Raw genomic sequence first — 14,529 nt, forward strand, 5'->3', positions numbered from 1 at the left:
ACTCAGGTCGTTAGCACCCCCTAACTCCCTAAGCCTAATCTCCACAAAATTACTTGTTAATTGAACTTGAAGGGCGATGGGAGCCTATATAGGCTTAGTCTTGGCTAGTTCTAAATGATACCAAGTCCGAAGTCTGTAGGAAATATGACTAGTTGAGTACCATCGTGAGCATCGTCTATGGCCAAAAATCTATTATTACCAAAGCGGTTATGGTTGGTTAGGCCTTGGGTGATTGGGTCTAGGCCCTTAAATGTACAGTAGCCCAACGATGTACATTGCCCTAAAAGTAATTGTTGCCCTTTACAAAAGTAATACTAGTATGATGATTCTTTCTACTACGTATCACGAAAGAAGTTGAAAATGATTGTAGTGGAATGCTCTTCTTAGGGCTTGTTCACATTTACTGAATTGAGCTGAACTGAACTGATTGGAACTGAACTGAGCTGAGCTAAACTAATTGGAGCTGAAATGAACTAAACTGAATAGAGCTGAAATGAATATTTTATGAGAGAAAAAAATTAGGAGCTGAACTAAACAGACTGAACTGATTAGAGCTGAACTGAATTGAACTAAACTGAAATTAAGCTGAACTAAACAGGCCCTTTATGTTCTTATCCTAGTAGATGGCTTATATAATCACAGTTAACAAAAAACTTTTTTATGAAAAAATACGTTAGGTGAGTCTCCCCTCAAAACTAAAAGTTTACATAATCAAATTTAGTTGCAAGGCAGAAACCATACTATCAACAATGCACAGAACATTATGGCCCTATAACAAGTTGCGAACAAAAGAGATTTCTTACAGCCTGCAGAGCCGGCATCTCAAAGCCTTATGAAGATGTACAAGGATGAGCTCCTTAATTAACATTCTACAAGAAAATGCTTGCTCAATGTTTACCACATCTTGTGCAAATGCGAAATTCAACTGATTAATCCTGATGAGTCTGCTAACTTGTTACGATGATGAGGTGAGATTAACTATGCTCAACTCCTTGAAACTACACTTTCTAGTTTCTACAAATATTTTGGTGATCAGTTTATTTAAAATAATATAAGAGAGTAAATCTACTGTCAGGTAAAACCCAATAATAATGTTATACAACAGCAGTCATGAAGCGCTTGAGTCGAATAGAGAAAACAGAACTTGGAAGTAAGTAACACAACCAAGGCCTCAAAGAGATTGTTACATACACCCGGGTGTATCGTATACCCAACTAATCTAAGGTTAGTTTTTGCTCTTCATTTGATGATTAAATGAAAAACAATCATCAAAATGAGAACAAATACTCATGGATATACGTACACCCGGGTGTATATAACAATTTCTAAAAGAAACTCAGACCAAGGATGACCCAGAGGAAAACCGAGGAAAAAGCAACTGGTGGTTGGAGTCTGATGGAGACATGCAATGCCAAACAAGGGGCAGGGTAAGATATAGAATGACATTGGAAGCAAACCAAAACCGCCTCTGAATCACCCAAGCAGCAAAACAAAACAAAGAGCTACGTGACAGAATTTTAGCAATAAAGGGATCCACCAACTAGATCCATGGCAGCAAGACCCACAATCAATGGCACCATCTTTAGTAGCAAGATGGACGGCAGCAACACCAACCATTAACACAGTTCCACAGCAATACCCATACTTCAATTAACTAGTAGCGACATCTTCTTTAGACAATTGCCAATCTCAGCATTGACCACTTTGATCTAGCATGCAAAGAAGAGCAATATATGTTCCTCCATAGAAACTTCATCTAAATGTGGCCCAATATTTGATGAAAAGCTTAGACCCAAAGGAAACCTCAAGTCTTCAACCTTGCAACAGCAGCATAGACACCAACAAAATTTACTGCTCTCAGAAGCTATTGTCTAGTGGAACAGGAAGCAGAATACACCAGTTTACTGCTTCAAGACAGCAAAACATGTGAATCCCAAACCGTAAAAACCAGATCGAGGAAACCACAGTCCCCAACCAATATATCCTCGAAAGGTGGGGATAACATAGCCTAGGTGGTCAAATTAACCATGATTCTGTTCCACATTTAGTAATAAATAAAAGTGCAAAGATAGGGCTGCTAACAACTTAATCAACATGATTGAAGGTCATTGATGAATCGTGAAACTGGCCCGATGATGAAATTCTCCATCAGTACTCAGGATAGGTCCGTCTGCTACTGAATAAGTGAAACCAAGACAAGAGAACACTAAAAAGCAGATGGGGTCCAAAATTGAAAAGAAATAAAAAATGATGTACAATGTCTAGCTTACAACAAAGGGAAAAGGAAGAGAAACGATCAGCTTCAAGATTAAAATTGGATACAATGCGGCTCAAATGGACATGAGAGGCAAGGCTGGGTACTAACTAGGATTGTTCTCTCTCCTCTCACTCTTGGAGAATAAATACCTATATAGAGAGAGTTCGTGTCTTCAAGCTGAGACTGAAGTTTGTCGAAACTATCTCCTTTGCTGAAGAAGTTATAATGTCCCTAAAAAAATGCCATTCACTTATACAAGGCCAATGCAAAAGAGATTACTATTCCCTGCTACATGATAAAACAATTGATTCAAGTGTGATTGTCATATGCTTTATCTTTATCCATGTCAGAAGACTGGGAACCAAGCAGTGCTTAGATTCATAATTAAAACATCAAAAAGCTCCAAAGATAACCAAGCCAACCAGAACATGCTTACCAAACAATCCACATAGCAAATTTCTCTAACCAAAATACGAGAATCAAGTGAGGCAGAAAACTATCAAACCCGTGTCATAGAATTTATACCATAAAGTTACAAGGATGCAATTCTCAAGTAACACAGAAGCAAGAAGAGCTCAATACATGAGTTTAAATAAAATCAATCTAATCCATGCAAACCCAGATCAGGATTGTCAGCTGTTTGAGCATTGATATAATTGGCCTTCACTTTTTACAGATGTGAAACCACATGATAAACGTGAAAGTCATGAATGAAAGTAGCCAGAATCATTGAACTACCAAAAAGTAATACTAGTGAAAGCCCGAGCAGGGGATTAATAACAGTGTATCTTTGCAAAATTCTGATACAAACAAGCATAAAATTACAGAATAGGTGGTACCTGATTTGAAATAATAGTGTGATGGAAGAACTTCAATTTGATCGCATTAAATCGAAGCCAAGAGATAGAAAATTTCTTCTCTAAAGTCTAAATACCAAAAGAAGTTCCAAACCCTGTGCTAACGAGAAATTTCTTACCGATATCACCAATTTCACTAGCATATGGAAGCACAAATGTCTGGATGAATTTCTTATCGCTAATCTTACATAGAGTAGTCGGCCTAGGCTCCTTCTGAAGTAAATTCTTTGACAAGAGTACATTGACGATATCCAAGCGAGGCTTAATCCTAAAAGCAGCACTATAAATTAACAATTCAGAATGCTGAACCAAATATGATACATCAACACTCCCTGAGCTAAGCAACAGCTTGGAGACCTCCAAAATCTTCCTTTCCGATACTGTAAGCACTTGAGGCGTTCTTCGAAACATGGACAGAATATCGTCTTTACTAAAACCCAAGGTTTCAAACAGCTTCACTTTGGACGCCCATTTTTCTAGAGTCATAGAACTCACAGCACGAACGCCATGAATGTACATTTTCGAACCCCTTCCCAGCCCCAACGAATCAACCCTCCTCATACAATCCTTCATAAACTCGGGTTGCACCAAGAAAAACCTAGGAAAACTAAGAAGAGTTTGCCTAATTTGCAATTTGCTAATCCCACATTTCTCCATCAACTGAATGTTAGGCAGCAGACTTTTATCCAAATCATTACTAAGAAACCAATTGCAAAGCTTTAACAGCTTAATAACATCATAGTTTGAACCCAATACACTTTGCAACACAGAAATCGTCGAAACGACACGTTCAACTGATCGAGACAGGGTCAATATAATTGGAACAGAACACAATAAATCAACCAATTCATCATCTGAGAAACCTAAATCCTTAATTAAATTGACTTTAACACCAACAGACTTGTTAACATCAACAGCAAGAACACGAGGATGACGCACGACTAATTCCTCCAACTGGGTACCCGAAATTCCTTTACTTTTCAAGAAATCGAGAACTAAATCGGATTTTTTATAGTCCGGGGTCAAAAAAGTAGCTGTTTTTGAAGCATTTTCTTGAGAGAAATTGTGGTGGGTAATCAAATAATTCGTAAATTCGCAATTGGGTTTTTCAATTTGGGTCACTTGAGTTGAGAAAAAGGGGAAATTGGGCAGATTGATGAAATTGGAAGATTCATGTTTGAGTGAAAACGATGTTAGGGTTCTTCTTAAAAAATGAAGAGTCATTGTTTTTTCTTCAGGAATAATTAGTTCTCCAACAATGAGGCATTGAGCAAAACTATTAAAATTTGTAATGCGTAAATTTAGCAGAGAAGAGAGATAAAATGGATGAGAGACTTGCCTCACTAATGAATTGGCTGAAGCTTCAAATGTGGTTCTTCGATCTCGTTCCCAATTCCCAGATTCACTGTGTTTGGATTGCGCAGCGTTTACTCGTTTAGGGTCCCTTGAGTTACTAATTACTCGATTAAGCCTAAGGAAGGTTATGACTTATGAGCGTAATACTAACCGGGTACCCGTACCGCTAACACTTACGATTTCGGTATCCTATAACCAATAACATTAAAATTGATATTCATTAACCGAACCAATAATTTTGGGTATTCAGGATTTTCGAATCGTTGGGTATCCAATATGATATCCAATAATGAAAATTTAGACTTTAAAATTTAGTAATTATGATATCATTCAACACTAATTAACAATAGTACCACATGATCATGACCATACTAATAATATTAATAATCATTAAAATTATTAAGTGATTATGAAGTAAAGTAAGAATTTAGATATTGGATAAATATATTTAAGTAGAAAAAAAAAATTTACTTATCGGATAGAATCAAGTAAAAGTTAATTTTAAAATGATACCCAATGATCATATCCGGTAAAAATTTATCGGATTGGATACTCAAACTGTTATGGTTATCAGAACGGGTACCTTAATTTTCGGTTCGATTACGGTTCGAATTTTTGATTTTTCGGATAATTTTGCTCAGCCTTACTGAGTATAATGGACTAGTGGTCTAGCCGATCTTAATAGGTAAACACATCACGGATTCATGGGTTTGTCTAATGTGTGCTAGATAATAATATAGACAATAGAATACTTCATATGTAGCACACACATATTACAAAATATATAAATTTCAAAATAAATTTACGCCATATGAAAAGACCATAATTAGTAAGGAGTACCTAATATTGTACTCCAGGGCTCATTCTAATAAATTGGATAAAAAGACCATTGTATCTCCAATTAGAAAGTCTGCGCGAACTAATTTGATGAAATAACAATTAAAGAAAATGAAATAACAAGAAAACAAACCTCTTAATAAGAATTCCTTCAGAGACAGACAAAAAAAAAAAAAAAAAAAAAAAAACCTCTCTATAATAAGGGTCGAAATTAAAACATTATTTCTCTATCATGCCCAAAACGAGAAATTCTTCTTCGCATGTTCAAATCGAACATCAAATACTTAAAAGTCCATTCAAAGAAGTAAGTTTTTGAAGAATTGTAAACTATTTCACTTATTAGGTTTGAATTTTAGCTAATTTTTCACACTCATAAGCAACAGGAAGAAGCACATGTTCACCTTAGGTGTTGATAAATCTGCTTTCTCATCAGGTAGATCAGTAGATCGAATTTTCATCATCTTGCTTCCCAAAAACATTCATGGGATATGGCTGCTAGTAAATCCTCAACTTCCTTCTTCATGTTCTAAAAAGGAATGTCAATAACTTTTCATTCATTAATTTGTTATTTCTACTCACAAATTACATTATTTTGTCACTTATCGTGTTATTTTATTTATTATATACTATAATATTTTGATTTACATATCATGTTATTGTGAAGCACATGTCATGTTATTTTGTTGACAAACAGGTTATATTATTTTGATTCATATAATTTGTTAATTTGATTCACAAACAAGAAGGGTTACTTTGATTCATACACTATGTTATTTCGATTCACGTATTGTTTTATTTTAATTCATATTCTGTTTCTGGAAACAGAATTCTCCTCGGTGTTAGGGTAATGATATCAAGAGGTCCTAAATCCAACGTATGTCTAAATGTCCTTCGGCTACGCCTGGCTTGTCTGAGAGCTAGGCCTGCAAAAGAGAGAGAAGGTTAACTACCCCGGGGTGCGACCCGGGAAAGCCCCTCCAATGCTTAAATCAGCAAACGTACTTTCTAGAGAGAGAAAGCAGGGAGAGAATATAGAGAGAGAAGGTTAGAGAATTAGAAAAAGTTACCATCATTAATGATTGGAGAGGTATTTATAGATGTATTTTCAGGTGGCAGAAGTTGTACTTAGTTGGACAGATTAGGGGTAAATCCGTACTTTGTTCTGACTAACGATGGGCTGGGCCATGGAAGGGTATTTTCGTAATTTCAGGTCAATGGGCTTATGACAATGGACTTGGCCCAAACATTTAGCCCCACGCGTGATGTGGGAACGAGATCAGACGAAGTTCGGATATCACGCGGAATAAATTAAAAACGAGAGAAGTTGTCATATATGCCGGAGGGAATTCATCCACCCCCAAGCAATGCATTGAAAGCACTTTAATTAAGACGACTGGGCGATTTTGAGAGCTAAGTTTGATGACGGCTTTGGGATAACCAACGGACTTTCTCTTTTTAGAATGTTTTCTTCAGGCTAAACCCCATGAATCTTGCTGAAGGCATGACTTGTCTTGGCTTTCGGCTAATCTTGGGATTTTTGGGGGTAAACTGATGATAAATCAATGCTAATTAAGCTTGTAGTTAAGCTTAATCCTTTAATGGTGATTTTCTGGGCTCAAGCTTCACTTAGGCCCATTTGAACCAGGGTTTTTGAAGAGTTGCAATCTCCTTAGCTTGAAACATATGAACTCCCACCCCACTTCATTTGCTCCTCAATCATTTCATTTGCCTTAGAGAATTTCTCAAAAATCCTCTCCAATTTTCTCCCAAGTTCTTGAGAGTTTGAGTGTTCAAGTCACATCACCCAAGTTAGCATCATCAAGCTCTTCCAAGTTCATCAAGATCTTCAAAAAGGTATGCGAAAATTCTTCATTCTTTGATTTATTTTCCATAGATCCAGATGCTTATGGGAGGTTTATGTACTTGTAAATTTTCGAATTTCTGGGTTTTAAATTTCGGGTAGGTAGGTTTTGTTTGAGAAATTTTCATCTTGGCTGGGATGAGGGGTGATTGAGTGCCTAGCTGAGGGAGCATGAGAAGGTGAGCTGAGCAAGGTACTTGGGGCTGAGTGTTAGGCCTGACAGCCGAGAGGGTGAGGTGCGAGTGAGAGCTGGGCTTTCGGCTTGGCTGGGGGGACACCAAGCCGAGGGGGGAGAGGCGCGAGAGAATGCGAGCAGGCCGAGGGCCTACCCTCGCTACCGAGGGGGTAGTTAGGCCGAAAGTCGAGTGACAGCGGGGGGGGAGGAGATCTTTTTATAACTTGGGTTTTACTCTTAAGTTTTAAACTATTGGTGAGGTAGGAGAAAGGACGGCCGAGGAGAGGAGTGAGATGACCGAGAGGGTTCTCGCGCGGCCGAGAGGGTGCGAACCGCACAGCTAAGGGAGTGCGTGGTGCCGAGGGGTTGGCTGAGCATGCCCAGGCCGAAGGGGTGCGTGGCGCGCCTGCTGAGAGAGCGTGCAAGCGGGCCGAGGGCTTGGGTGTGACGAGCTCAGCCTTCAGCTATCCCTAGTGCGATTAAAAGAGGTGAGGCCGAGAGGGTCACTCAAGTGCCAGAGGGGTCACTCGAGTGCCGAGGGAATAGGCATAGGCCGAGAGGGATGGATTGCGAGAGATGCGAGGGGCTGCCCACTCGCCGAAGGGGGTGCCGCGTGTGAGGGGGTCAGGTGACCATGCCGAGGGGGTGCGGTGCCTGCTAAGGGGGTATGCAGTGCGTCCGAGAGATGCCGTTGGGGCAAGCGTGCGTTGCTATGCCCTCGGCTAGGCGCTTGGCGGTTGGATTTCGAATTTTGTGGGTTTTAGGCTTAGCGGAGGGAGAGAGGATGGATTTGTGTTTACTTTGAGTGAAAGCCGAGAGGGTAGCGCGACATGGCCGAGGGGGTCACTCCCCTGACTGAGGGGGTATAAGGTGCGGCCGGGGGGGTATATGGCGCGGCTACGCGCTGCTATACCCCTCGGCTTGTACCTCTATCTTGCTTGTGATTTTTTAGGAGTTAGACAAAAAGGACAAAATGAGATTAAGGCCGAGGGATGTAAGATGCAGCGAGGGGTATGACAGGCGGGCTCTTGGATTAATTTCCGCCGGGCATCCAAGAACTTTCTCTAAGGCCTAACTCTTGGCCTTTCTACTTAGTAGCATTATTTGTTTTTATTTTTTGATGGTGTGAACTCGGCTTGCATGAATGCTTTTCATAGGACCAATATCTCTGCTAGGCATGATGTTTTTGAATTTTCTCCAACTCCTTAACCATGTTCCTCAGCTAGGCTCAATCTTTGAAATTTCTCTAACACTCGGAATTCTTTGTTGATGCTATAGGATTACCTCTCCCCAGGGTGAGCTTGATTTGCTTCGAGATAATTTTTCTAGCCTCTCTGACCACTTGGTGAGTCTTCAATATATAGTTTTTTATAATCTAAGTACCATATCTTCAGGTTTAGTAATTGTTTGCTATTTTTCCTTGTATGCTTGATTGTTCCTCGGCTGCGCTTTTTGATGATGTTAGGCCTAGAGGTACGCTTGTTGTAGTTTTGTATCTACCTTAAAAATTCTTTTGGGGTAATCTTGAGTTGAGCTATGCATGTATTATGAACGACTAAACGATTCAAGATTACCTAGATCTCTCTCCGGCCCTTCATCTTATGACTTGTCCAAGGAAATCTAGTCGGGGGGAGTACTTGTAGCAAATGTAATTGGTAGTAGTGTTGATTCATCTATTCCTTTGGGTGTGTCTTTTCCTTACGTGCCATCCCCACCCCCCGAGCATGATTTAGGCTTTGATTATTATTTGCCTCCTTCCCCTTGGGAAGTTTCTCTTGCACGTGAACCGACTTCTAGGGGTTCTTTGAACATATTGCTTGTTGACGGTGCGGTGACCATGTCAAGTGAGGATGATACATCTACTTCTTCTCTTGGGACGCCGGTGACTTTTAAACCGCCTATTAGGAGGATTAGCCCCTCTATGTGCCACCCCTCCCCCGCTTGGCTTAGATCTTTATCGGGGGGGGGGGGGACTAGACATTTGCAGACATAGTACCATGTTAGGGAGCCTTTTCTCATTTCTTCTCCTGGGGGTGATAGCACTGTAGATAACCCTCCTCCCGGGTGTATAGCTGTATATAAGAATTGTTTGGATAATGGGTTGAGATTTCCCCTGGACCCTTTTATTGAGGAATTATTAAATGAGTATAACTTATGTATTACCCAGCTTGTCCTTAATTCCTGGTTGACAATAAACGCTTACATAGCCACATGTAGTTTGCTTGGAGCACCTTGCACCGTAACCGCCTTTAGGAACACCCATAGGCTTCAAGAGGTCCCGGGTAATGTAGATAGCCATGGGTGGTATGCCTTTCATGATAGGGAGTTCTACCTTACCATAAACACGAAGCCCTCAAGTCAGAAGGGTTTCCGCCATACCTTTCTTTTCATTTTTCATGCCGGGGGTTGGAGGATTCCCCGAGATCATAGTGGTGTGCCTAGGATCGGCTTGAACTATAATGTCCCCGCCATGGGGGTTGATGAAGCTGTGGGGACTGTTTGGTTGCAATCGTATAAGGAAAGGGGGGCCAAGGAGAAGCTTCCAACCATGTGGATTTTGAAGGATAAGCATTTTAAGAAAGAGCGATTTTTGAGTGTCGTGGGCCTGAGCCACGCCTATGATAGGGATAGGATATATTTTTTGTTTGTGTAAGTTTCATACTTTTATGATTTCTCCTGAGCTTTGTTGTTAACAAGTTTGCGTGAATGCTAACTTTCAGGTGTTGCCTACGACCAGTTGAAAGGTAAACTTCAGAGGAAGATGTCTCAAGTAAACTTTCGAGCCGGGAAAATCAAGGCCTCTTTGAAGAGGGGAGATATGAGCATCCCTCCCCCTCCCCCGGTATGCGTGTTTTCCTAGGGTTAACTTCTTTAAGATGTTGCTTTCTTTGCTCACCTCACTTTGCGACTTGTCTTTTCAGAACCCCAAGAACTCGAAGCTAAGGAGGAAGACAGCTGAGAAGGGGGAGGGATTTTCTCAAGCAACAACAATAGAGGTGGATGATCAAGGATCTCGGCATGTCTCCCCGGCGGTCTCTCAACACATCGAGCTCTTGGAGTCCGAGGGCTTCGGGGACCAAGGGAAATGCCCTCGGGCTGAAGGGGAGAACGATGATGAAGGTGGGGAAGGCTGTGAGGCCGGGGATCCTTATTTTCCTGAGTCCTTCCTCGGCTTGACCAAGCGTGGTCGCAAGAAGATGGTGAAGAAAACCATGACCCGCTTCCCCTCGGAGAGGGACTTCGAGGTGGTGAGGAATGAGCCTTCCAAGGCTATCTCCTCTGCCTTTCATGGTATCTTGAAGGTATGCCTCGCTATATATTGTCATAATTTGTCCATCTCTAGGATTGCACTAACCATCTTCCTATCATTTTGATGTAGGCTGGCGTGACCCTGAGCGTGCTCGCGGAGAAGTACCAGAGAGGAGCCATGAAGAACAAGGAGGGTCTTCAAACGGAGCTTTTGAATGCCCGAATCGAGATTAATAACCTCAAGCTAGAGCTAAACTCGACCTAGGAGTCACTACAGAAGGCTAGGAAGGAGCTTGCTGATGCCTAGGAGGCCGAAAAATCTAGCCTCCAAGCCCTTGAGACTCAGCTTAAGGAGGCCAAAGAAGAGAAGAAGATGATCACGAATGAGCTAAAGGAGAAGAAAGCCAAGCTGACCCGGATTAAGGGTGATCTGGCTAAGGCTAAGAAGAGAGCAGAACAGAGTCAGGAGGAGGTGATTGCTGAATGGAAGAAGTCTCCCGCTTTCGCAGACTTCCAATCTATGATTGGATATGAGGCCTTCGAGGCCGGGATTGCGGACACCATGACCCACATGGAGACTGCCTTTGCTTCTTTTGGGTTGCAGGATTCTTACCCTCAGGTGCGAGATAAGGTTAGGACCTCGTCCGCGCTGCTGAGGAGGAGGAACGAAAGAAGCTACTAGCTGAGCAGGGCGAGACCGAAGAGTAACTTCTCCAACCTTTGTCTTAGACTTTGACGATTTTCTTTAGGATGTATTTCTTTGGGATGTATGAACCTTATGACCTATTGTTTTTGCTTGATGACTCGTAACTGCTAATTCTGCTTAGACTTGGTTGATGTTTATGGAATTCGCATGCTTTTCTTTCCGCTATCCTTTGTTAAATATTTGCTTATTGCTTGATAATTCACCCCTTGGGGCCAAAAAGAAGCCCTAATCATTTAACGAGTTGCCTCGGCACGTCATTGTTGCTTGGTGAGGCTAAAACGAGCCCTTGAATTGATAATGGAAACAAATTAGGGGCTAAACGAGCCCCAAGGTAGGAGTTGTACGGGAGCTGGGTGATTCCGACTCATTACTGATAGTTTAAACAATTCTGGGACTAAAACGCACTCTAAGTTGAAAATTATATGAGAGCTGGGCTTTTCCGACTCTTTCAAGGAAAATGAGGGATAAACGAGCCCCAAGTTATGAGTGATCTTTGGGCCAGGACTCTATCTCAAATTTTGAGTATAGGCTAGCATCTTGCCCTAAACATTGGAGCCAACTTTTGTCTTAGCGAACCAAAGTGCCTCGTGCCCAGCATGTGGTGCTATTAAATGATTGTCGGCTACGCTAACAAGCGATATAAAAGTTCATAAATAAACAAAGTAAAAACAAACGACAAAGTGTAACATAAAGGGCGAACATCCCAGCTGGGGGGTTTTTCATTATATTAACATTAATGCAAAAGACATTACAATGATGCACTACATTAAAGTTGATTTTCTGGTATCAGCTCCTATTGCCCCTAGGGCAGCATTGTAAGGAAGAGGCTTATACATAAAACCTTCAGAGGTTGTCAGTATTTCATGGCCGGGGAAGGTCCTTGCCATCAGGAGTCTGTAAGAGAAAGGTCCCCGGGCGAATTACTTCTTTAATCTTATACGGCCCTTCCCAATTTGGGCTTAGCTTTCCCAATGACGGGGGCTTGCCAACAGCCTCACATTTCCAAAGTACCCAATCTCCCTCTGCTAGGGGTCTTGCCTTGACTTTTTTGTTGAAGTAACGAGTAATCCTTTGCTTGTATGCTATAGAGCGAAGCAAAGCATCTCCTCTTATCTCTGGTAGTAAGTCTAAGGCCAAAGGCTTCAGCTGGTCATTTTGGTCGTAGTCATAGAAGGTGCCTCTGGGGGATAGGATCCCAACTTCTACGGGAAGTACAGCATCGCTCCCATATACCAAGGCAAAAGGGGTTTGCCCCGTAGCCTCTTTGGTGGTGGTACGAATAGACCATAAGATACCAGGCAAGTCATCTGCCAAAGACCCTTTTGTTCCTTCTAACATAGTTTTCAACCCCTTTAATATGGTCTTGTTGGCTGCCTCCGCTTGGCTGTTTGTCTGGGGTCGGCATACAGCAGAAAACCTTGTCTTGATCCCGAAACGCCCGCAATATTCCCTAGTTGGACCGCTATTGAATTGTCGGCCATTGTCTGAGATCAAAATACGGGGTACCCCGAAGCAGGTAATGATATTCCTCCAGATGAATTTTTGGACTTGTTTGTCGGTGATTGTTGCTACTAGCTCGGCCTCCACCCACTTAGTGAAATAATCCACTGGTACTATCAGGAACTTCCTTTGCCCTGAGGCCACGGGAAATGGCCCTAGGATGTCCATGCCCCAACGATCAAAGGGTAAGACCGACTGAATACTTGCGAGGGCATTTGTCGGGACATGAGGCATATCTGCGAACATTTGGCATTTCTCACATCTCTTGACAATCTTCATGGCGTCATTCCTCAGGGTGGGCCAATAGAATCCAGCTCTCAGCGCCTTTCCGGCTATAGTTCTCCCGCCTTGGTGGCTGCCACATGCCCCTTCGTGGATCTCTCTAAGTACATAATTCCCCTCTTCCGGGGTTATACACTTCAGCAACGGGTGTGTGAAAGACTTTTTATAGAGGGTTCCATCGTGAAGTAAGAACCATTCAGCCCGATTTTTAATCGTCTTGGAGTCGGGGGTATTCTCAGGTAGCTCCCCCTTCAAGCTGAGAATGATTTTTTCCATCCAAGTCTCGCCTCTATCAATTTTCATGATGGTGGGCCTTAGAGTACTTTGTTTCTCTAGGACTTCCCACATGATGCTTCGGGGGGTTATCCCCTCAGCTGAGCTTGCTAGTCGGGCAAGAGCATCAGCTTGCTGATTTTCTGACCGGGGAATGTGCTTGATCTCAAAATTGTCAAATGATTTTTTTAGGCTTTCAGCCTTCTCAAAATAGGCTTTCATGTTTTCCTCTTTCACTTCAAATTCTTTTGTCATTTGCCCCACTATGAGCTGTGAGTCTGAGCATACTTGAATTGACTTGATTTTCATGTATTGGCATAAGTTTAGCCCCAAGATGAGTGCTTCATACTCAGCCTCATTGTTGGAAGCATGGAAGGCAAACTTGACAGCATATTCAAATTTTTCTCCCTCCGAGGAAGTGATTACCAGCCCAGCCCCACTTCCAGCTTTACTAGACGACCCATCCACGTAAAGAGCCCAGGGGGTGGAGGTGTCTATTGGGGTAGGCCTGTGAGCACATTTAGCTATGAAGTCAGCCAGGGCTTGGGCTTTGATGGCCTTCCGGGGCTCAAATTCAATTCCAAAGTCAGCCAATTGATCTGACCAATCAGTCATTCGAGAGGAATGGTTCTTGCTCTCTAACACTTTCTTGATTGGCTGGCTGGTAAGAACTTTGATCGGGTGTGCTTGAAAGTATGGCTTTAACTTCCTACTAGCCATTACTAAAGCGTACACCACCTTCTCAATGAGGGTGTACCGTGTTTCATCCCCCTTTAGGGCATGGCTGACAAAGTAGACAGGTATTTGGCCTTCTTCTCTCTCAATGACAAGGACCGCACTGAGGGCATAGTCTGATATGGACAAGTATACGAATAATGTTTCCCCGGGGAGGGGGCTAACAAGTTTCGGGGTGTTCATCAAATGCTCTTTTAATTGCTGAAAGGCTTTCTCAGCCTCCTCATCCCACAAGAACTTGGGTCTCTTGAGCGCCTTGAAAAAGGATAAACTTTTATCAGCTGACCGGGATAGGAATCGTCCCAGAGCAGCTAGGCAACCTGTAAGGCGTTGCACTTCTTTCACATTCCTGGGGGATTCCATATCAAGAATGGCTTGGATTTTGTCCGGGTTGGCATCAATGCCACGCTGATCAACCATGAAGCCCAGACACTTTCCACC

General features: G+C 42.2%; 1 protein-coding gene across 1 annotated transcript; it reads right to left on the bottom strand.

Annotated features, from left to right (window-relative positions):
• Positions 1–3,183: 3,183 nt before the first annotated feature.
• On the bottom strand, positions 3,184–4,338 carry LOC145584288 (transcription termination factor MTERF8, chloroplastic-like). Its single transcript, XM_081641160.1, has one exon. It carries the CDS (start codon positions 4,336–4,338, stop codon positions 3,184–3,186), a length of 1,155 nt encoding a protein of 384 aa, XP_081497286.1.
• Between the last annotated feature and the right edge of the window lie 10,191 nt (positions 4,339–14,529).

Source organism: Chenopodium album, chromosome 16 (assembly GCF_948465745.1).
Source record: "Chenopodium album chromosome 16, dcCheAlbu1.1, whole genome shotgun sequence".
NCBI lineage: Eukaryota > Viridiplantae > Streptophyta > Magnoliopsida > Caryophyllales > Amaranthaceae > Chenopodium > Chenopodium album.

Bases quoted from the DNA above. Each gene is read 5' to 3' on its own strand.
- LOC145584288 (XM_081641160.1), bottom strand. From the start codon at position 4,338: ATGACTCTTCATTTTTTAAGAAGAACCCTAACATCGTTTTCACTCAAA.